Source organism: Mustela nivalis, assembly GCF_964662115.1.
Source record: "Mustela nivalis genome assembly, contig: HAP1_SCAFFOLD_735, whole genome shotgun sequence".
Classification (NCBI taxonomy): Eukaryota; Metazoa; Chordata; class Mammalia; order Carnivora; family Mustelidae; genus Mustela; species Mustela nivalis.
The window spans coordinates 292,428-317,725 of record NW_028135928.1 but is presented as its reverse complement, the minus strand read 5'-3'; the positions used below and the strand labels follow the sequence as shown (position 1 = coordinate 317,725).

General features: G+C 37.9%; 1 protein-coding gene across 1 annotated transcript; it reads right to left on the bottom strand.

The window, feature by feature from the left end:
* Positions 1-20,105: 20,105 nt before the first annotated feature.
* LOC309857444 (cytochrome c oxidase subunit 6C) lies at positions 20,106-20,543 on the bottom strand. The gene has a single exon (XM_082750151.1). It carries the CDS (start codon positions 20,475-20,477, stop codon positions 20,250-20,252), a length of 228 nt encoding a protein of 75 aa, XP_082606277.1. The 5' UTR covers positions 20,478-20,543; the 3' UTR covers positions 20,106-20,249.
* Between the last annotated feature and the right edge of the window lie 4,755 nt (positions 20,544-25,298).

Below are 25,298 nucleotides of genomic sequence, written 5' to 3'. Positions count from 1 at the left end.
AACCATGGCTACTGACTCACAGCTCCTAAAACTCTTGGAATTTCCTGTGATAAGGGTGAGAGAGGTGTGTTTTGTTATGTTAATGAAGTGACCTTCAGACCTCACTCAAGGCAAGGGCTGTTTGCCTGAAGGACCAACCTCTTGGTGAAAGCCTTCATAACTTTTTGCCCAACATGCCTCCCCTTCCTCCCAATTCAGGATTATTTGGGGAGGGAAGAGGAGCTGGAGATTAGATCAGCAAATGACAATGATTTAGTCAGTCATGACTATGTCATGAAGCCTCCACAGAAAACCTGAAAGGACTGGGTTCAGAAAGCTTTTAGTTTGTTAAATGTATAAAAAGGCAGGAAGAGTGGCAGTCTTACAGAAGGTAATAGAAGCTCTGTGCCCATTCTCCATACCTTGCCCTGTGCACTTCTTTATCTATCTATTGATTTAAATCTTCTATTATATCTTTTAATAAGCTGGCAAACATAAAGTAAGTATTTTTCTGAGTTTTGTGAGCCCCTGTAGCAAATTAAAAGAACGTAAGAAGTAGGCCATTGGGACCTCCAACCTGTAGTTGCTCCGTCACAAGCACAGGTAATAACCTGGGGCCTACAGTGAGACTGGCATCTGAGATGGGGTTGGAGATAGTCTTGGAGGACTGATCCCTTAACTGATGAAATCTTACGCTATGTTCAGGTAGATAGTGTCAGAATTTAGTTGAATTCTTGGAGATCCTGCTGTTGTCTGAAAATTATTTGGCATTGTTGGTATGATGTCCTTGAAAGACCCCCCCCCCCGTCGTTAAGTAATTAACTGCTCTTTTGTTGTGTAAAAGTACCCCTCCTCCCCTTGCAATGAAAAGACCCTTCCCCCAGGGTTGAATTCAATGTAACTGCTCTTTTGCCTTTCTGTAACGGCTTGGCTTTTAGGGCATGACACTTGACTCCTGTTTGAACAAGATACCCTCTCCTAATAGCCGGGGCATGGTCCCGTAGGTCACGTAGGCAAGGGGGCTGCATGGTCCCCTAGATCACGTAGGCAAGGGGGCTGCATGGTCACATAGGTCACATAGACAGGATGCCTTTCTGCCCAGTAATAAGGTCAAACTTCCCCTCTTTGTTTCCCCTTCGCGCTTTTCTCTTCCCGCGAGGGGGGTCTTCCAGGGCCAATCCACTAACACCAAGTATGCCTTTTTCTAAAGTTTGAACTGTCCACCAATCAGTTGCGCCCCACCCAAAACTTGTTTGTACCTTCCTATAAAAGACCCCGCTTCACTCTGGTCGGTGTGCTCAGTTAGCTGGAGCTGCGGACCACCCGCCGGTACCTGCGTGACAATAAACCTCTTGCTGTTTGCATCCAGTGGCAGTGTTGGATTCTTGGGTAAGGGGATCCACGGTTCTTTCATCCTAAAACCCAAAAAGATATAGCTACCTTATAAGAATAAGGTTGACAGCTTATATATAATAAGTGAGTATATCAGGGATTTAAAATATACCCAATAAATAATGTAAGGAAATAAGGAAAGATTTTGAAATGAAAACAAGAATAAGAACCTAGTGGTACTAATAGATTAAATATATGTAATCTAGTTGAATTAAGAATACAATGGATAGAATACGTAATGGATTCAATAGAGATAAGAAGTCACTTAAGGATATAGTCATCTGGATACCAGCAAAGCATTAAAATTATCAATATAAAAGAGGTGTAAGATGTAGGTGATACGTGTGGAACAAAAGCTAGAGAAAAAATTAGATTTCCTTACTACTCATAGCCTGTTGACAAGTCCTTGAAGTTCCTCTGGGGACTCAGCTGCTTCCATGTGGACACATCTACTCAGGGCAAAAAGCATTCTTAGTCCACCACCCCAGGATACTGAAAATCTACTTTCACATGTAAAAATTACTTTGGAAACTTCTTTATCTCTATTCCCCACCCCTGCCCTCAAGATATACATTGGCAATCATCTCCCAAGCATATACCCACTGATACACATCAGAAGAGTCTCTTCCCTGAGTTTTTACTAAATAGTAATAAATGACCTTTCCCTAACAATAGCTAGCCCCCTCAAGGTCCTGGAAACCTTGTTTATAAAATACCTTGGAGGCTTGTGCTATCCCTAACCTCCTCCCAAATTGAAAGTATATAATCAGCCACTCTTCATGATCCTCTCTCTCTACTCCAAATAAATGAATACATATTTTTTTAAATAAAATAAAATAAATGACTTTTTTTTAAATGAAAGAAGAAAAAGGAAAGAAATATTTGAATATTAATGTACATCTATTTCTCAAGCATAAAATAGTCAAGACACTGGATTAAAACTTACATACAAGAAAAGAAAGAAAATATTCATAACTATAGTTGACTCTATGAATCCCAAACTAGGGCATACATACCAAAGACAAAAAAAAAAATCATAAGTGTTAGAGAGAAAAAAAATAATTCCTTAATAAAGAAACAAGAATCCGACTGACAGAAATTTTTTAAATAACATCAGATATAAAAAAGAATGAAGTAATAGCTTTATTATTTTGAAAAAAATAATCACAAATGTAAACATTTAGATTCTTATAAAATGTCATTGGAATAGGAAGGCATAATAAAAAAAAAATATTTTCAGGAATACAGACCACAGATAATTTGCCTTAATTTGTGTAGGCAGCACTTAAATACTAATATTTTAACAGTTAAAATGTACTCTATGACCTATGGGGTGGGGTAAAAGAGGATGACCAAGTCATCTTGAAATAATTCAGTTTTATGAAAAAAGTAAAAAAGTAAAACGATCGAAAAAAAGACTTGAAGAAAAGAGTGATAAAACGTATGCATAATAAAAATAAATAAATAAATAAACAACTGGAGTGCCTGGGTGACTTAGTCGGTTCAAGTTGTCTGCCTTCAGCTCAGGTGATGATCCCAGGGTCCTGGTATTGAGCCCTGCATCAGGCTCCCTGCTCAGTGGAGAGTCTGCTTCTCCCTCCCATTGAGAAAAATAATTTGACTTATTTATTTGAGAGAGATAATCTTTAAATTTTACTTATTTATTTGAGAGAGAGTGAGAAAAGAAAAACATGCACACAGGAGGGGGAATAACAGAGGGAGAGGGAGAAGCACCCCACTGAGCAGGGAACCCCCTGCGGGGCTCTATCCCAGGACCCCGGTATTATGACCTGAGCTATAGGTAGACACTTAACTGACTGAACCACTCAGGTGCCCCAATCAATACAATCTTTAAAAATAATAATAATAATAATAAGTAATATTTCATATAGTATGATTTTTTTAAATGTAAGACTTGGTATAAAAACAGGATGACATACTTGTCTAATAATAGCAAAAGACTGATAAGTTTAGATGCAGTAGTACATAAAAAATTTAACTTCTTTCATTAACTGATAATTTAATTAGATTAAATTAAGAGACATCAAAATTTAGAGAATCTAATAGTCCTGATCTATTAATAAATGTAGCCATCCTGACCCCAAAACAAGAGTCTTCAGTAAGTATATAAGCATAAGTTGAACATTTACACAAACAGGCCATTATTTAGGCCAGAAGTATATGCCAATAAATTCCTAGAGTTAAATATCAGGCTATATTTTCCAAGAATAAGGCAATAAAATTAGAAAACAATGACCAAAATATTAAATTCATATAATTGGAAGTTAACTTCATACCTAAAAAGAAATAATACAGCTAATTCAGAAATTTTTAGAATTACAGTACTTTGGTAATATCAACTCTCAAAATGAGTAACGGACAGGTGGGGCTAGGGAGGAAGAGATCCATAGGGAACTTTGTGAACAGGCTCTCAGAAATCCCCAAAATGTGATGTGGTAAAGAGATAAATTGGACCACCCTACCCCGGGAAGAGCACCCTGATCTAGGCATGTGGGATGGAGAACCACCCTGCCCTAGGTGTATGGAGTGGGTCATGTGGGGTGGGTGTCTCTATGATAAACACCTGTAACCAAAAAAGAATAATCAGACCCTCAAAAGGAGGTAAGCCATTGCAGGAGTTATTGATAGAGATGTTAAAAGGATTAAAGTTGCCTGGTTACCTTTTTATAAAAAATAAACCCTGAAGGCACTCATTGTTAACTGTGTGGGGACCCCCCTTAGTTGTGAGAGCTTTTTCTATATATTCACTTGATAAAATTCTGTCACTTCCTCACTCTCCATTGCCCACGAGATTCCTTCTTTGACTCCAAGAGACAAGAACCTAGCTCTCCCACATCATTCCCTAGAGTTAAGTATCAGGCTATATTTTCCAATGATAAGGCAATAAAACTAGAATAGAATGACCAAAATATTAAGTCCATGTAACTGGAAGTTAACTTTATACCTAAAAAGAAATAATACAGCTAATTCAGAAATATTTAGAATTACTGTACTACGGTAATATCATTTGTGAAAATAAGTGACAATAATTAAAGGTATGAAAAAAATCTAAAGGTTTAATTGTATTAATTCAAAAGAAAAACAAAACAATACAACAAAAACACCAAAGCATAAAACAACAAAACAAAACAAAAAGAATATAAAGGCAAAACCTAAGAACGACAGCAGTCATAACAAAATATTATAGAAACAAACAAATTTTTGGAATAGATTAATAAGAAAGATTTGACCAATGAGTACTGGTCAGGAATACTCAGAGATGATGAAGATAAAATAAAATACTAAGTGAAATGTATAAAAACTAAATTATAGACCTAAGAGACTGATTAAAAATGCTTCTAGAAAAAGAATCTCATTTGAAGACAATAAAATTAATAGCACCATAGAGAAAACTGTATTTGTGACATAGGGGATCAATTAGAGATGATAAAGTATTTCCTTAAATATCAAAGATAACAATTAGACTCAGTGGCTCAGTCAGCTAAGCCTCTGCCTTCACCTCAGATCATGATCCCAAGGCCCTGAGACTGAGCTTGACTCCCTGCTTGGTGGGGAACCTGCTTCTTCTTTTCCCTCTCCCTCTGCAGCTTCCCCTGCTTGTGCTTGTTCTCTCTCTCTCTCAGTCTCTCTCTCAATAAATAAAATTTTAAAAGTTAAAAAAAATTAAGAAATAAGCATCAAAGATTAATCCATAAGGTAAAAATATTTATTAAAGTGATTAATTAATTTATATTAAAATTAAATATTTCCTTGCAATTAAGTGCAGTGTGGAGAAAAAGTTACTAGACAACTGACATAGGAATGAACAATACTTAAAATATTTAAAACTGACAAGGAATTATTAGATTTAGACTCCATGATGATCTCTATGTATGTGCATATAATACACCTTAAAATACTTTGTAGGAATGTGCTACAGGAAATTAAAGAGACAGGGAGATAAAGGGGGAAAAAATAGCTCAACTTGAAATGACTAGTTGGCTGCCACTGTGTTTTATTTACATTTTCCACCACTTTTTTGGTCAATGAAATTATTTTACATGTATCTATTATTATCTTGTAGGACATGTTAAACTAATATCATTATTAATGAAGTTGAGAATAAGAATATGATGCCTCATTTCATCATAATTGTTAAAAATGATCCCTAAGCTGGTAAATGCAGGAAGCCAGAAACAAACAAATAATAATTAGCACCAGTTCAAAAGCTTGTCCACCTGGAACCTGTAAGAAAATCCAACTAGATCCTGAAAATAATGAGTGATTTGAGGAAACTGGACAGGGATATAAATTTCCAGATGCTTTTTACTTATAATGGCAATAGCAACTTAGACAAGGTAATGGAAAAAATCTATTAATTGGCAGTAGGAAAATTATTAAAAAAATATAAACCATAAGCCAATGAACTTGGGAAAATTATGAAGAATCTACATAAACATAAAATGAAACAATATATATTAGCCAAGGCACATTCACATTTTAAAAAATAAGTTGAAAGGGGAACAATATGCCATAATACATATATCAATGTTTTTCATAGAAGTTTAGTATAAAAAATAAACATTTTAAATAATTTATTTGGAAATTGATATCACATATCTGAAAAACTTGGAAGAAGAAATGGATAATCATGACTAAACAAATGTAGCAGAAAAATGATTTACAATAATAGATAAAAGCTATTCAAAAATGCAGTGAATATTGGCCAAAGCTTAGAAAAATCGATAAAATATAAAATGTAAAATGAATTCATGAATGAAAAACAGAATCCCATTAAATCTAATTTGGAAAGAACTAATATATATATATATATATATATATATATATATATATATATATATATATTTTTGCCTGAATCTGCTCTGCCTTTCATTAGGTGGGACACTGACCAAGCCCACTCAGCTCCTCTCTCATGCCCAGTAATAGAAAAGTCAGGGACATTAATTACTTCTGGGATGAATTTTAACCACTGTGGATAGGATGCAGAAGCCAGTGGGTTAAACAGATTCTTTCTTGTTTCAGGAAAATAATTCTGAGATGTATTCTGTGCATTAGGATTGATGCTCAGTTGTCCACAATCATAATCCACTCAGTCTGAACTCCTATATGTTTCTCCTGGACCACTTAGCTCTTCTCATTCTCTCCTCTTCCACGTGATCAAATCCCAAAATAATTATTTAGGTTGTGTATGCAAGTCCTGATTTTGAAGGGAAACTCAGTTACAGAAAGAGATGAAAATAAAGATACAGGGGAAAAAATGGTGCACTTGGGTGACTCAATTAGATAAGCATCTGACTCTTGATTTCAGCTCAGGTTGTTATCTCAGGGCGATGAGATGAAGCCCCTTTAGGCTCTGTGCTGGGCAAGGAGGTTGCTTAAGATTCTCTCTTCTTATCCCTTTCCTTCCACCCCTCACCTCCCATGCTGTCTTTCTCTTAAATAATAAGCACTGCTGAACTATCTTAGATTCTGTACCTTCTCTCCAGCCATGAACCTATCACTGTCTTTAACTCTTGAAAACTTCATTAGACAAATTAATGTGATGAAGGAAGCAATATGAGAAAGCCTATTAATCTGATGAGCATGGAACTGAACAAACCCTATAGATACTTTCCCTTTGATTTCTAGCCTATCAATACCTACAGTCAGTCACATACACTCAAGATTATTGTTTTTATTGTATACTTCATATATTCATTAATTTTTGACTCATTATCATTTTGTTGAAGTGTTAAACTATGGTAATAAACAAACTTTTAATTAACTTTTCCTCCTAGGATACAAATATAACTTGCACTTGAGCTTTAGCTAATTTTAGGTTCTAAAATTGCCAAAACACAATGATCAAGGTTTCTAGATTATTTACTGTATTTTCTACTATATAACATTGTTCTATCTCTTCTGTATAAAGAAAATGAATGCTTGGGGCTCTTGGGTGGTTCAGTGCGTTAAAGCCTCTGCCTTCTGCTCAGGTCATGATCCCAGAGTCCTGGGATAGAGCCCCACATCAGGCTCTCTGCTCAGCAGGGACCCTGCTTCCCTTCCTTTCTCTCTGCCTGCCTCTCTGTCTACTTGTGCTGTCTGTCAAATAAATAAATAAAATCTTTAAAAAAAAAGCAAATGAATGCTTGATAACTAAATGAATGCTTTTCTGAATAAATTAAATATGGCAATAGCATTTTATTTTATCATGCTTTACATATTAAACTATAATATTATATCACTAGTCTACAAATAATCTACTCACATAGTGATTTGGAAGCCTTTAGCAAAAGAATTCTTCCTCCTGATTGTAGTATAAAAGCCACAGAAATATACAGAAGACTCCCAGGATAGAAAGTTAAATCCAGTTATCCGTGATGCCTTGAGTAGGACCTGACCTATGTATGTCCTGGGATGCACTAGTAACTGTTACATGTGATAGGATTATATTTAATATATACAGTTTCATTTACTTCACAAAGGAGATATAAATTTGAGAATAAAATATTTGATGAATCTATAAAGTCTATATCTATTTGTAACCAATGTGGTAGAATTAAGATGTTAATTTGAAAAAAAATTTCATTGAACACATACACATATTCAATTGTTTTTATATATATAAACAGCATTATTTATTTATGTAAATAAATGCATTGTCAGTAAAATCCATTTACTTATCAATCATAAGGGTAATTTTAAGTACTAAGAATAAGAAATATGTGAAAAGATAAGTGTTCAATAGTGCAGTTTGTGGTAATTAATACAATATGATAGGCTCATAAAAAAGATATATTACTTGAACTTAAAAGCTTCTATAATTAAGCAATGACCACTTGAAATTTGTAATTAGTCTTGCTGCAATTTTTCCTTGCACTTATTGCCCTTCCCCAGAAGTTCATTAAGAATTTCTGTGAATGTCCTTATGTTTAATCTCATTCATAGATTCCACTGCTGCTCACAAAACAAAGCCAAAAAGAGAAGTGACTCTGTGGCACTCCATCCACAAGCAATACATTCATAAATAATTAAAAAGCTCTCTACTTCATTTGTTACCCATTCAGCTGATAATTTAAATGAGTAACTGAGGCCATTTTATCAGCACTTTTAATAGAATGCGACTCAGAAACTTCACAGTGTTATTTAAGAAGAAATGCTCATGTGTTAAGGTTTTTATTTTTTTTAAATCAACAAAATAATTTTCAAATATTAAAAGCAAATGTCTCCTTTTCCTCCAAGTTTCCTTGCTACATCAAAGTTATAAATAAATACATTACAATCGTATTTTGAGTAGTAGATAAAAACAAATGTTTTGAGGGGCGCCTGGGTGGCTCAGTGGGTTAAGCCACTGCCTTCGGCTCAGGTCATGATCTCAGGGTCCTGGGATCGAGTCCCGCATCAGGCTCTCTGCTCCACAGGGAGCCTGCTTCCTCCTCTCTCTCTCTGCCTGCCTCTCTGCCTACTTGTGATCTCTCTCTGTCAAATAAAAAAATAAAATCTTTAAAAAAAACAAATGTTTTGAAACTGTCTGTGGGTTGAGTGTCTGGGTGAACTTGTATAAATATCTGATCTCAATGTATTTAGACTTTATTAGATGGTTGTTTTTAGACTATTTAAAAATACATGCTCAGATAATGACAACATTATTTTATTCATTTTAATAAATAAATTATTTTATTTAATTATGTTTAGATATTTATTTATTAAATTAATGATTTAATATTTAACAATCTAAATTTGAAATATTTTAAATTCTAAAAAATAGTTATTTAATTAAATCAATATATTTAATATAAATATTTAATAAATCATTTAATCATTATTATAATTATGCAATACATTATGTATTGTGTAATAATTGCATTTTAATAAATAAATAAATGTATTGTTTACATTATTTTATTTTACTTTATTTTATTTAGTTGACAAAGAGAGGGAGAACACAAGCAAAGGGAGCTGCAGGCAGAGGGAGAGGGAGAAGTAGGCTCCCAGCTGAGCAGAAAGTTCAAACTGGGGTTCCATCCCACGACCCTGGGATCACCACCTGAGTCAAAGGCAGATGCTTAACTGACTGAGCCATCCAGATGCCCAAGGCTTTGTATTCTTCGCTTCTAAATATTGATGCTGCTTCATCTCTGGAGTTAGTAAATTGATGCTGAGAATTCATATCAAAGAATTGATAGTAGCTGTTAAGCAGAAACATGTAATTTACGGGAAAAAAAAAGAACAGAATGAAGAGAAAGGCCAAAAGTCAAAAGCATATTAATATAAAATTTAATTAGATAAATAAAGCTGGTATTCCTGAAGGGGGCTAATAAAAGAGCTGCAAAGAGCTGATAGGATTAGGAAAATTGTCCACCACTCCTGGTCATTTCATAATTTTAAACTATTCCTTATTAATAAATATACTTAGTTCCAGAAACACAACCACATAAGGACATTTCCACCAAGTTTCCTCTAACAGCATTTACAAATTAGACGTTCAAACAATGTAGTTTTTTACATGTTGCATCTGTATCTTAAAGTTTAAACACTTTCTGTGACACATTTTCTAACAATGAAAATTTATGTATATATATTGGAAAATATATATATATATATAGAAACCTTATCCCTAAATGAAACCTTTCTTTGTTTATTAGCTTAAATAGGTAAATTAGCAACAACAACAACAACAAACAGCTAATATTATAGAGGTAGGAACAATTTACCTTTTCATTCATTGCTATTTTCTAAAAACTCCTATTTTATTTTTTCTCGTCTGTCATAATAATTTTCTAAATCTCCTGCCTTATTCAATTTTTTTCTTTTAGTGGAAATCTCTATTTCATATTTATTTTCTCTTCCTCCACTCTTTGCTCTAATAATTCAATGTATTATTAGATTTTCTGTTTTTCTCTTTATCCAGATATATCTTTTCTTTCTTTCTTTCTTTTCTAAATAATTTGATTTGCTGGCATTTTACATCAGTACATGCTTTCTTATGGATGTTAGAAATGTCTGTGGAACTTCTAGAAGAATAAACTTTTTTACCTTTAAGAAGTTTACAGTCTAGAGTGCCTGGGTGGCTCAGTTGGTTAAGTGTCTTCCTTCAGCTTAGGCCATGATGCCAGGGTACTAGGATCCAGTCCTGCATCAGCTGCCTGCTCAGCAAGGAGTCTGGTTCTTCCTCTCCCTCTGCCCCTCCCTCTCTCTCTCTCTAATAAATAAATAAAATCATTAAAAAAAAAGACTTACTGAAATCTGAGACTGAATTACTAAATTAAGTCTTAATATAAGACAGCTAAACAAAGCAATGATCACAACTGGAAAATTTATTCAGACCATGGTTTAACATTTTTGGTTGACACAGGACCTCTTTCAGTAACAACTTTCCCTAAATATCAATTTCTTTTTAAGGCAAAAAATTTTGACAAGAAATCCAGATCCTTCTCATCATTTTCATATCAATTTAATGTGACATCCTCGGAGTATATAATCAAATATGTAATTATTCTATCTGTTGCCTTGTATATTGCCTGTATCTTTTTCAGACTCAAAGTTCCATTGAGGTAGAGTTTTTTTTGTCCTGTCCTGTTTTTAAAGCAGAGATTTTTTAAGTGTTTGATATCTACAAGATGCTTAATAAGTGTTTACAAAACCTATGTATTTCAGAAGCCTTAAACAGGCTTTAAAATAATGTAGGTGATATTAGTAGTCATATCAAACAATTTGTAGGTTTCAGTCATGTAAATAACTACATTTCTCAGAGACAGAGAAACATACAAATGATCTGGGTCCAGTAGGATAATGCTAGCATGTGTTGTAAATTCTCTTATATGACCTTATTCTTGCAAGAATTGGTTATGTGGCAGAAAAAAAGGTATCACTATCTTATACTTTATGATTTAAAGAGATTTATGGAAGTTGTTAATTTCTTACACTACCCCTTTGTTTCAGTGGACCCAATTTCTGTGGTAATGGTGAGAGGAAAGTAGGCAATTTAGGCAGCAGCAAAAATCTCCTACAAGGCACTATAAAATAAGGCTTGTTCTAGATCATGGGTCTGTCCAAAGGGGAATGTTAAGGGGTAGAATGGATGATGGATGCATTGTGGACTTATAACTATAAGATTAATACTGTTATGCCCCAATAATGGGTCTATGATTAAAGGAGCGAGACTGATGTAAAGCGAAGGTCAAGCAAAGCCTTATTTCATGCCAAGCATCAAGAATCTAACCGAACGTTCAGAGCCACACCTCTTATGAGAGAAGGCAACCCTTCACTGTTTCACAGTCTAGCTTTTAAGGGCAAAGGCCATGAAGTCAGGCCTGGCCACGCACAGGTGACCAATGAGATTTTAACACACACAGGAAACTCCACAGTGAGGCTAGGTGACCAATTGAGGTTCAATTTACCCTAGTGTAGACATTTGACCCAGCCTATTACACCTTGATTAGGATTGGTGCCAAAACGGTTCCCAAAGGGCAGAGGAGTGGGGCATACTCCTTAGTATCTAGGGAGACAATATGCAAACACCGCCCCCCCCTCCCGCTGATTGATGTCTCCACCTGGCCTGACCCACCCTTGTATATGGGCTTTCTTACCTGGAGCTGATTTCCAGGTCTTGTTTTTAAGTGAATCCCCTGGGGGAAGGGGAGCAAGGACAGTTTCAGGGTTAACCTCAATGGAAGCCTCTTGCTGAAATATAAAAATATAAAATAGGTCCTTACATTACAACAACTCAGTAGGGAAAGTCCCTGTGTGGTGATAAAAGAAGTGATGTAACTTGCATTGCACATTTTATTTTTAAAACGTGTAAGTTGTATTTTTCCCTGCCATGACATCATACTTTATCTTCATCTCTGTCTACTAGTTTAAAACTAGTTAAACAAACTCAACAATTTTTTTAAAAAATATTTTATTTATTTATTTAAGAGAAAAAGCCAGAGAGAGAGAGAGAGAGAGCGCATGAGCAATATGGGGCTTGATCCCAGGACTCTTGAGATCATGATCTGAGCCAAAGGCAGACACTTAACTGACTGAGCAAATGAGACTCCCACAAACTCAACAATTTTATAAAATTTTTATTTGTTGGGGTGCCTGGCTGGATCAGTCAGTAAAATATTTAACTCTTGATCTTGGGGTTGTACGTTTGAAATTCACCTTGGGTGTAGAGGTTTTTAAAAATAAAATCTTTAAAAATTTTTTTTTCATTTTTTTATTTAAGCCGTTGTATGGCAGTGTTGATCACTATATTGTACACCTGAAACTAATATTAACCTTATTTTAACTAACTGGAATTTAAATAAAAACTTTAAAAATAAAATAAAAATAATAATCATAAAAATAAAAAAGAGGAAAAATTATTTGGCAGGCAATTTTCTATATTGCATTATTATTTATTATTATCATAGTCTGTGTGTGTCGGTGGGAAGTGGCTGGTATTCCAGTGAGTTCCATATCTGTGTTACACTGAGGTCCATGTCTGTAGTCAGTCTTTTTTTTTCTTTTAATTTATTTTCAGTGATCCAAAATTCATTGTTTATGCACCACACCCAGTGCTTCATGTAATAAATTCTCTCCTTAATACCCACCACTGGGCTCACCCAACCACCTGCCACCGTCCTCTTCAAAACCCTCAGTTTGTTTCTCAGAGTCCACAGTCTCTCATGGTTTGCCTCTCCCTCCGATTTCCCCCAGCACACTTCTCTCCATCTCCCAGTGTCCTCCACATTATTCCTTATGTATTGAGTCTTATAAAAACTTTTATTTCTTTCCCTATTCTGCTTTGCATATGCTTACCTTAGATGTTAAAATGTTATAAACCCTCCTGCCTGGTCCATTTTCTCTCTCTTCTCTCATGATTTCTCATGCTCTCCCTGCCAACCCCACATGCCTTACAATATCTGGATATGACTAATTTCTTCCTGAGCTACTTTATTCTACTCTGCCATATGGTTGCCCTTCCCTCTTCTGTACCATAACTTCTATCCCCTGCATTTGTGCTTTAACAATACCTAATTCTTTTCACTACATCTGTATCTTTGAGGTCAATACTCAGTAGTGCAATCGCTGGGTCATAGGCTAGCTCTATTTTACTGGAAAGAAGGGCCATATGCACCCCAGTGTTCATAGCAGCAATGTCCACAATAGCCATTCTGTTGAAAGAGCCAAGATCCCCTTCAACAGACAAACGGATAAAGAAGATGTGATCTATGGATACAATGGAATATCACTCAGCCATCAGAAAGGATGAATACCCAACTTTTGCATCAACATGGATGGGACTGGAGGAGATTATGTTAAGTGAAATAAGTCAAGCAGAGAAAGTCAATCATCATATGGTTTCACTTATTTGTGGAACCTAAGGAATAGCATGGAGGACATTAGGAGAAGGAAAGGAAAAATGAAGTGGGGGCATTGGAGGGGGAAATGAAACATGAAAAACTATGGACTCCAAGAAACAAACTGAGGGTTTTAAAGATGAGAAGGATGTGGGGATGGGTGAGCCTGGTGATGGGTATTAAGGAGGGCACATATTGCATGGGGCACTGGGTGTTTTACACAAACAATGAATCATGGAACACTACTTCAAAAACTAATGATGTATTGTATGGTAACTAACATAACATAATTTTAAAGAAAAGGAGAGGGGGACAATACCTAACACTCAATCTTTGCTAGTTTCTTGTTTACCTCCTTTTAAGAGTAAGCTCATTAGTGGTTTTTTGTTTGTTTGTTTGTTTTTGTCTCAACTAAAAGAAGAAAAATAATACACATTATTTTGAAAACTTTTTGAACAGTGTACAAACGTTAGTCAAGTCCACAATGTCTCATCTCTTCTTCCTCCTAACATGGCTAAGTTGAAAAACCCTTTATCTGGGAAAAGATCATTCTCCTGCCACCTTGTGTAAGATTTTGGCTTTAGCTTAGATTATCCTTTCTTTCCTTTTCTGAAAATAAGTTGAAAATATTAATAGCCTCAGTTTCTTCTTCCAAAATATGACTGCTTCTTTACCAAGTGCAAAAGCAACTCATTTTGACCATAGTAAACAGCTTGGACCTACTTTTTTTGGCTCACTGTTTTAGTGAGACAAGTGGAGTGAAGATGACACACCATTTCCAAATGTATTCATAATTGGTAGACCATACTTCTAACTTGAAGTTTTGTTGCCATTAAACTACGACCAGAATCGCTATAATTACAGAGGTAAATTCTTTATATTTACTATATTTGAAATTACCATATAATACCAAAATAAAATTATGATTATGTGAAGAGTCTGTAATATTAAGAAGGTGACTTTGAAATTATTGCTTATCTAAATGAAATTTCCCATTTTATAATCTTGTATAAGCTTCCGTTGTCATTTCCTATTTAAAATCTATTGGAAGGCACTCTTATTTTCCCTTAAGTGGGAAGTCAAATGTGGAACAAATTCATCCCAAAGGAACTGATTCTATATTCCACTGAAGACCAGGTGGCTTCCATGTGGCATTTTGCCTCTTGCATATTGTTCATCTCCTACAACAAATGGGGGTATGCTCTTTAGTAAACTAATTCAACTCAATTAGAGACATTGTCTTCAAGGGATAACATCATAGAGACTAGAATCAGAATCATACTTTTGGGAAAATTAGGCCCAGGTTTTTTGTTTTGTTTTGTTTTAAGATTTTATTTATTTATTTGACAGACAGAGACCACAAGTAGGCAGAGAGGCAGAGGGCGGGGGGGGTGGGGGGGAAGCAGGCTCCCTGCTGAACAGAGAGCCTGATGCAGAGCTCAATCCCAGGACCCTGAGATCATGGCCTGAGCCAAAGGCAGAGGCTTAACCCACTGAGCTACCCAGGCGCCCCTGGGCCCAGGTTTTGATGGCTTCTTTCCTCAATCTTATAAAACCTATTTGAACTCTACTGGATGCCAGACTGCTTAAAAATATTTGGTCCCTTGTAATTTTAACCTTCCAGTATTCAATGCACCTGATTCATGTAATATCCTATAGTATTTTTGTCAAAGGAAGACTCTCAAAGTGTGTTTCTTGGGAGACACTTTTCAATTGGTTGCTTACATTTCTGCATTTATTTGTTCTAGACCATCCTTTGAAGATGGTTGTATTGAATAGACTTGGAGGACAGAAATAGTATCTTTTTTTTTTTAACTTAACCTGTTGTGTTTGCAAATATTATCTGCCTCTGTTTTGATTCTTCTTGTGGGAACTGAGGCTCAGAACTGATATATAACTCCCACCCCTACACACACACACACACACACACACACACACACAAACACAGAAACACACACACACACAAATACTGTTAATATTCTGGCTACCTCTAATGCTGTGAATAATAAACTATATTATTTCTGAACCATGAGTCTGCGTCTTCTATCAACACCCAAGAAACCACGGCAGACTCATACACCAGCTTTCAAATAAGGGAAAATAATCTCAGATGCTTTATATTTTTTGATAGTGTTACCTACTTCTGAACATATGACTGAGCACATATAAAGCTGGAGCCATGACCATTTAGAGCTTCTTCTGTGGAAGAACTATGCATTCACTAGTAAACAAAAGTAGTTTTATCTTTTTTTTTTTTTTCCTCCTGGACACCATTTCCTCTCTCACACTGATGCTCAAATTGGATGGAGTCTAAGGTCCTTTGAGGAAATTTTTGTTTAATGACTCAAAATAAAATAGGAAGAGTCTAAAGTGCTAAAATTAATTCTAGATAAAAGGTATAAGTCATGCCAGAAAGGATAGTAATTTTATCTAACAACTGCCTGTTCACCCCTTATTTGTTCATTAACTAATCTCCAAATTCCTGACTAAATCCCTTTTGTAAGCCAGAATGTGAGCTAAAAACTGGGATTTTAAAAAAATTTTCATTTGAAATCCAGTTAGTTAACATATATGGTTGTATTAGTTTCATGTGTACGATATAACATATAGCACTCGGTGCTCATCATGACAAGTGCTCTAATTAACCCCCATCACTTATTTAATCCATCACTCCTTTCAGATCCCCTCAAGTAACCATCAGTTTGTTCTCCGTTATGAAATGTCTGTTTCTAGCTTTGTTTCTCTTTCTATGTGTTATTATTTTCCCCTTTGCTTGATTGTTTTGTTACTTTTATTCCATATATGAGTAAAGGTATTTGTCTTTCTCTGACTGACTTATTTCACTTTTAGCATTATACTGTCTAGTTCCAGCCATGTTATTGCAAATGGCAAGATTTCAGTCTTTTTTATGGCAGAATAATATTCCATTGTATATACATACCACTTATTCTTTATTTATTCATCAATTGATGGATACTTGGGTTCTTTCCATATCTTAGCTTTACAAATAATGCTGCTATAAACATAGGGGTGCTAGCATCCCTTTGAATAAGTTTTCTTAAATTCATTGGGTAAATACACACCAACAGGATTGTTGGATCACAAAGGACTTCTATTTTTAAATTTTATGGAAATTCCATACTGTTTTCAAATATGGCTGTATCAGTTTGCATCACCACCAACAGTTCACAATTGTTACTTTTTCTTTTTTTTAAGATTTTATTCATTTCACAGAGAGAGATCACAAGTAGAGAGAGAGAGGAGGGAGCAGGCTCCATGCCTGGCAGAGAGCCCAATGTGGGACTTGATCCCAGGACCCTGAGATCATGACCTGAGCTGAAGGCAGAGGCTTAACCCACTGAGCCACCCAGGCAGCCCCCACAAGTGTTACTTTTTCACATCCTCTCCAACCCCTTTTGTTTCTTGTAGTGTTGATGTTAGCCATTCTGACAGGTGTGAGGTGGTATCTCTTTCTAGTTTTGCTTTGCAATTTCCTGATGATACATGATGATGGACATCTTTTCATGTATCTACTGAACATTTGAATGTGTTCTTTGGGGAAACACTTGTTCATGTCTTCTATCCATGTTTTTATTGGATTATTTGTTTTTGGATGTTGACTAAAAACTGGATATTAAGTAACACACAAGACAGGTTTCCTTGAGCTTAAATTTTATTTGCATGAGTATCATTAACAGGAAAAAATATGCATATGTGTATGTACAAGTGTGTTTATGTATACATCTATCTATCTATCCTCTATCCCCTGTCTTCTAATTGTGGTAAATCCTGTAAGGTGGGGAATGGGATAGTCTGAAAAATATGCTGCTGGATATGTTGGGTAAGCAGATTTAATTGCACTCAGATGCATTGGATATAAGTGAATCACTCAAATGAGTTATTTAATATTATATAGAAACAAATTAAAATTTTATGTAGTTGAAAATAATAGGTAGTTAAAATAATTTTTGTTGTTTGTTGTTTTTGTGTCTCTTTTGTTTATATATACTATGGTGTGAATGTTTATATCTCCCAAAATCATATTACAAAATCTAACTGTGGAAGTGATAGTATTAAAACATAGGGGCCTTTGGGAGGTGATTAGGTTATAAGTGGGATTACAGTCCTTTTAAAGGAGACCCCAGAGAGTTCTCTTGATTCATTCATCATGTACGTTTACAGTGAGAAGATAGCCATCTATGAGGAAGTGGGCTCTCCCTGGATCTGCCCATTCCTTAATCTTGAACTTCTCAGTTCTAGAACTGTGAGAAATAAATTCCTGTTCTTTATAAGCTATTCAGTCTATATCATGTCCGTTATAGCAGCCTGCATGCAGAAGGTCACTATGACCTAAAATGAGAGCAATAAATATAAAGTTTCAGTAAAGTCAGTTGGTACAATGTTTTTTTACTTAGAGAAGACATGCTGCTTTATGTTAAACCTTGATATTGTATATGTTTCTTGAAGGGCCACTTCTTACTCCTTTGTGTGTTTTCCACAAAGTCCAGGATGATGCCTTACATAAAGGTAATATTTTATAAATACTGTTGGAAATATATACTTCTCTAAAATCTTATTTTGCCTACAGATTACTTGGATCCACTTTGCCTTGTGTAGAATATTTGAAATATATTAAGAACAGAATGTCTCTCTAAATAACATTTAGAATCATCATTAAAAGATTGGTAGCAGACTGAAGGAAAAGTCCAAGAAGCTGGCAGAAGCAAAGGACCAAATTTTTGACCTGGCAGAAAAGGATTGGTAAATAAGGAAACAAATCCAAAGAAAGAAGGAAGAATGATGAAACATGACAATGAGCTTAGGAAAGTCATTGACTCCAAGGAATAGAAAGAGGTGCTTATTATAGGAGAAGTAGGAGTGAGAGAAAAAAAAGAGGGCTGAACATGGATTTGAGAATTCAGAGCTAAAACTGTCCCTCATCTGGGAGCAGAAACAGAGATCCAGATTCAGAGGCAAGGAGGACTCACATCACCATCCACAGAAGCATAGAACAACAAGACATAGTTTCATTCCCTCTGCAAAAGCTATCAATGGAGGAATTCTCTTTACCTAAATATGCGTGGGAGTGTAGTTTGTACATAGCCAAGTCACTTACCTCAAGAGGACAAACTATACCAGCTCTCGAAGCAGGCCAGATAGCTCAAGCAACACCAGCCCAAGCCAAAATCCATTTCCCCTGCATTTGTGAACAATGACAGAGCAGTGGTTCACGTCTAGAACTAGGACGTATTCAGAAGTCAAAGATTGTGTCATGGATTGTGCCTATCAGTTCAGAGGCGGCCTTCAGCTCAACTCATGATCCCAGGGTCTTGGCATCGACTCTGTTCTCAGGTTCCCTGCTCAGGGGTAAGTCAGCTTTTCCCTCTCCAGCTCTACACCCTGATTGTGATCTCTCTGTCTCTCTGTCAAATATGTGCATGTGCATTGTTTGACAAAAAGACAAAAACATAACCGGGGTACAAGGATTGACTGTGGCCAGAGGATGTTTTCTTTAATTTGGACCTAGATCTCTATGGAAGGCAGCCAGGTTCAGAGAACCTCCCACCATCCTCAAATGCCAGACCTTTGCTCAGAGCTCCAATGTTCATTCTTCAGTTCCTTGTCTTCCTGAATATCCTCACCAACCTGTAGCATACGCTGTCTGTGGCTCTCTAATGGACCTTTGTTGTCCGACTGTTCATCTTCTACTGCCTCCATTAGAACACACCCATCTTCCACAAGAGGCACTGTTTGCTTATCCCATGAAACCATTTGGGGGATGTTCATGAGAGGGTGAAGGCAGGCTTGTGCTGTCACATCTACATGTACTCCTCCAGAGGGTATCTGCAGGACCCTGTGGGAATGCTCCAGGTTCTTTGACATTTGAATCCTCTTCAATGCGTCCTTTTGAAGATACAAGTTGTCTTCCTGAAACGGGCACGGAAGTCTTTCAGATGGCTTCACTTGGGCTATGGGTCTTTTCCAACATGCTCCATGCTTGCTCCTGTGGACTCCAAGTACATGAGTCCATTCTGGACCTAAGGTTCTAGGATGTAGAATCTGCCTTTGGTACATCGTCAGTTTTGAAGATTTGGAAGACATTTTGGCTCGATTTCTAGAGACGCTACAAGTACTCGTTATAAGGGCTGCTAGGCCAGAGGGAGTCATTTTGTGTTTCAGCAGTAAACTTATATTGAACCCATGCAGTAAACTAAATTGACCCTACTCCTCCCAGAGGAGCTTACTCTCAAAGCCTAGATACAAGGGTGAATCAGGCCAGGAGAAGACATCCGATTAGAGGGGCACGCATATATCTACTAGGGTAAATTGAGATCCAATTGTCCACCCATGTGTTACCTAGCATTTTTGTTCATGTGGTGTAGCAGACTTAGCACGACTGTGCAGTTTTTTTTTTTTTTTTATGTGTTAGTTGTTTATTTATCAAGACAATTCCATAACCCAATATCCGTGCTTCATAGTTCAGGAACACATAGGTCAGTGACAAACTTCAATTGAACTCAACCCAAAGAAATTCTTTACATTCCAAAATCACTTTGCACTCTGAAAGATACCAGCCCTCCTCATCGCCTCAAAATCTTTCATGGAATCGTAGTTTCTGTAGAAATCTGCATATGCATTCTTTCTTGGTTCGGCCACAGCAAACTTATAGAAAGCTGCAACCCCCAGGGATACAACGAAGGCTCCAACAACGTGAAATCGCAGACGCTTGGCCAGAAGGCCTCGCATCTGAGGTTTCGTCAAAGCACTGGAAGTCATGGTAGTTATTCTCTACACCAACCTCAAACCTAACGTCCTTCCTAACTGATAATGAAATGGACCACGACTGTGCAGTTTTTTTCTGTATTGTTATCTCATTGGCCAACTCTGTATAGCCTGGCTAAACTACCGCTATAAATGTTAGTCTGTGAGGCTGGGAGTGGTCGCCTCTTTGCAAGAGAAGGCCCTGACCGGTCAATATGATTCTCGATGCTTTGTGCAAAATTAACGTTTGCTTGAACTTCACTTTGTATCAGTCTCGCTCCTTTGAATAAGGAGCCTATCTTTGGAGGGCCACCCGAATTCAAATGATGAGAACTGAAACAGCATTGGAATTTTTGGAAAAGCCTCTGGAGGTTAGATCATGGGATCCTGCATGGAGCTGCAGGGTATGGCCCACTGGTAGAAGTTGGCAGCAGCCATGCTCCCCAGAGCTGGTGTGGATGCGGAGATGCCCCATCATCTGCTGGTAGATCGTATGGGGGTTCAAGTCCCCCTGGGTGGTCAGGGGGTTCGAGTCCCCCTAGATGGTCAGGGGGCTCGAGTTCCCCTTTGCGGTTAGAGGGGGTTCAAATACCCCTAGGTAAACTCCAGGGGGTTCGAGTCCCCCTGGATAGTCAGGGGGGTTCGAGTACCCCTAGACATTCAGGGGGTTCAAGTCCCCCTGGGCGGTTTTGGGGGTTCGAGTCCTCCTAGGCGATCAGGGGATAAAGAAAGCCCCCACCAGTGGCAGGTTATGGGTAAGAATCGTTTGGCCTACGGTTGTCTTTGCCTGGTCCTTTTGCTGTCTGTTGTATTGTTTGTTATGATTGAAGGAGTGGGGCAAGCAGAGAGTAAAGGGACTCTGACTTTCATCTCTCTGTTCTTCATAATAGATGTGAGGCTTCTCACTCACTCATTTCGTGTGTTAAGGGCTATGACTGTAGCCAACTGGGGTTAGTCTAAGAATGAGTTAAGGTGCCCATGCTGATGCTCATTGGAGCTGAGCATGGAATATGAGTGCCTAATGGACCACTTTTGGTAAGCAGAACTGGCACTGTGGGATGAACCGACCTTGAGCCAAAGACTTTAAAAAATATTCCCCAGCAGCTGCCGAAACCCCCTTTGTTTTGGGGAATTCTTTGCCTTCTCTGGCCTGATGTGGACTGCCTAGCCCCTCCCCCTTGTTGGCGGGAGAGCATGGCATCTGAAGTGGAGATAGTTATTTGTCTGTCTCAAGGTTTTAATGGGTAATTGTTAAAGTGGCTTCCAAAGTCTTTGGTAACCTGAAACTGTGAAGGGTTGCTTGAATGACAAATGGAATTAAATTTGTTGGACATGTAGTACTTAACCAAATGAGATATAATGCTAGACCATTAGGTCAAAATCTCATCTTGACCACCACACACGCTATCGCGGACCTTCGTAGACTCCAACTGACTGATGGATGGTGAACACCCGAGTGACAGGGTATCAGGCCCTCCTCCTCAACAAACCAAGAGTGATCTCACAGCCACAAGTGGTGCTAAATCCAGCCACACTGCTCCCAGAGGCACTGGCTGAACATCCACACAACTGTGCGGAGGTCCTAAACCAAGTCACAGGAATAAGACTGGATCTCAGAGACATGCCCTTCCCAGATGCAGACATGACTCTGTTCATGGAAAGAGGTATGTGAGGTATGTGAGGGCTGTGGTAGTTTATCCTGAGCAGGAATTCTGGGCAGCACCCTGCCACATGGAACTTCGGCACAACAAGCAGAACTGATTGAAATCACTAAGGCACTGCAGATGGCTAAAGGTAAAACCACCAACATCAATACGGACCACAGGTATGTCTTTGCTACTCTCCATATACATGGAGCTACTTACAAAGTAAGGAGCCTATTAACAGCAGAAGGAAAAGGAATTAAAACAGAAGAGAAATATTGGGACCCAAAAGAGGTGGCTGTTATGCATGTCTTGCGACACCAAAAGGGGACTGATCTGATTTCAAAAGGAAACCAATTATCAGATCGAGATTTAAAGCAAGCAGCCTGAGAAACAATGCAAGAGCTGGTTACACACCTGGATCTATCCCTACCAATAAACTGGAGTATTCAGAGGAAGATTTAAAGTATTTACAAAAATGGCTAAATTATATTATAAAGGAGACTGGGCTAAGACTAAAAGAGGAAATTTAATTCTTCTTCGAAGACTAGGCAAGAAATTAGTAGACCAGATACATCAGGGTACTCACCTGGGGTCACTCAAACTCAAGGAACTTCCAGGCTTCTAAATTACGGTGTATGGTTCAAAATATAGTTGATAGATGTGCTCAGTGCCAGGCAGTTAATGTGGGAGGAACTAGAATTGGAAGAGGGAAAAGAGAAAGAGGTAGGGTACCAGGAATTTATTGGAAAATAGATATTACAGAAATAAAACCCGGAAAATATGGGGACAAGTATATGTTAGTTTTTGTAGATACCATTTCAGGCCAGGTTGAGGCTTTTTCCAAGAAACATGAGACGGCAGGACTGATAGCCAGAAAGCTATAAGAAAAATAATTCCTAGGTCTGGGCTGCCTCTCACGGTTGAGTCAGACAATGGCCTTGCATTTTGAGTTCAGTCTCACAGGAATTGGCCAAGGCTCTGGGCACAAATTGGAAACTACATTGTGCCTATCAGACCTAGAGTTCTGGGCATGTAGAGAGAATGAACCGGACTCTTAAAGAGACCTTGACAAAACTAACCCTGGAGACGGGCAGTGGATGGGTGGATCTGCTTTCTTTCACCCTACTCAGGGCAAGATGTACACACTATTTAAACAGGGTGACCCCATTTGAAATGTTTGGGAGAACCCCTGCTCCCGCTCTGTTTTCGGCTACAAAAGGTTGCCCTAGCAGAAATGACTGATCAGTCTGTACTCCAGTCACTGCAGGCATTACAGTCTGTATTAAAAAAAAAAATGCAGGGATCCAGACTGCCCACACTGGTATGGAGACGGAGGTGGAACCACTTCCTTTCCAACCCAATCACTTGGTTTGGATATGACATTATCAAGTGGGAAGCTTGGAGCCTCGCTGGATGGGACCTTTTACTTTTACCCTGACCACACCACAGCAGTAAAAGTAGAACGCATCAGGGCCTGGATTCACGCATGTCACATCAAACGAGCCAAGGATGAAGATGACCCCAAAAGGTGGAAGCCACAGCCAAAGATCCCGTTCACTGTGGACTAAATCTAAGACTGAAAAGACTATGAGTTTGTTGTTGCTCCTATTTTTACCTGTTTATGTAAAGTATAGGTAGTTAATTAGATAAAGGAAATTAGAAAAAAAAATGGAAAGGGTTCTATGAAGCGGTAAATGGGTAAGTCATCAGCCGACTGTGCACTAGTGTCATGTACAAAAGAAAATGAGAGCGATAAAAATGTTAGAATTACATGCTCAATAAACCCTTTATAACGAGAGAATGTAGAACTGGATGAAAAGTCAAGGATTGGACTAATCTCCAAAGAATAGGGAGGAATGAAAGAGCCTGGGTGGCCAGAGGGAATCATTTTGTGTTTATGCAGTATACATAGATTGACCTCATGCAGTAAATTTAGATTGATACTGCCCCTTCCAAAGGTATTTACTCTCAAAGCCTAGATATAAGGGCAGGTCAGGGCAGATGAAGATATCCAGTCAGTGGGGAGCTTATATCTACTAGGTAAATTGAGATTCAATTTTCCTCCGTGTGTTACTAGCAGTTTTTTTCTATGTCTGGCAGACCTAGCACCACTGTGCAGTTTTCTCTGTGTATTGTAATCTCAAGGCCACCTGTGTATAGCCCAGCTAAACTACATCTATACATGTTAGTCTGTGATGCTGGAGGGGGTCGAATTTGGAAGAGAAGGCCCTGACCATTCAGTATGATTCTCGATGTTTGGAATGAAATTAAGCTTTGCTTGACCTTCGCTTTGTATCAGTCTTGCTCCTTTGATTAAAAACCCTAACACTTGTGTCTGCACTGTGGAAGACTCCAGACATGTCTATGTCATGATTGGGGGTGTTCTCTTTGAGCTTTCCTTGGGTGGCCCTTCTCCTGTTCAGAAGATTGGTGAATGGGTGGGAGGGCCTAACCCTTGTGCAGGGCTCAGATTCCCTCCCCTGAGGTTTGCTTGAGGCCTGATTGTTACTTGACCTTTCCTGGCTAAGATGGAATGGTGGATTCTTGCCTTTCTCCGAAATCCAGAGGGCTGGTGCTGACAGTCAGGACCAAACACTACGAATCGGGCCATGGAGATGGTGATACCGACTCGCTTCACAAATTGCCTTGGTGAGAGACCCAGGCGGCTCCAGCGGTTTGGGATGGCTAGGGGTCCTATTGGCACACCCATGAATACTCCAACCAAGTGTAGTGATCAGGCATGGGTTTATGAGGATTGGTTGCTATGACCTCAAAGCGTTGTGACATCACAGATGCTGGCTTCACTGAAGCAGCTGTCCCTCTCCCATGACCTTGGTATCCTATGGCTTTAGGTAGGAAGCCCCGGGAAGGATAGAACAAGAGCCCTCTGAGCCTGATCAGGAACTCAGGTTGTCTTGTGGGTTAATGTCCCATTTCCCCTTTCTAGATAAATAGGAAAAAAATGATGTTCATTATACCTTCCTTTAGGCCAACAATTCTCCAGAGACAGCAAGGTGTCCTATTTCCACTACAATTTCTAGATCTCAAGAAACAGTGAGGCATCTTGGGTACCAACAGCTCTCCATGGGGTTTGTCATCCTGTGGGTGAGCAAGTCCATTGTCAGTGTCTTTTCCCAACGGGTCAGTGATGACTAACGGGCAGAAAGTCCCTTTTTGAGGAAAAAGGTGA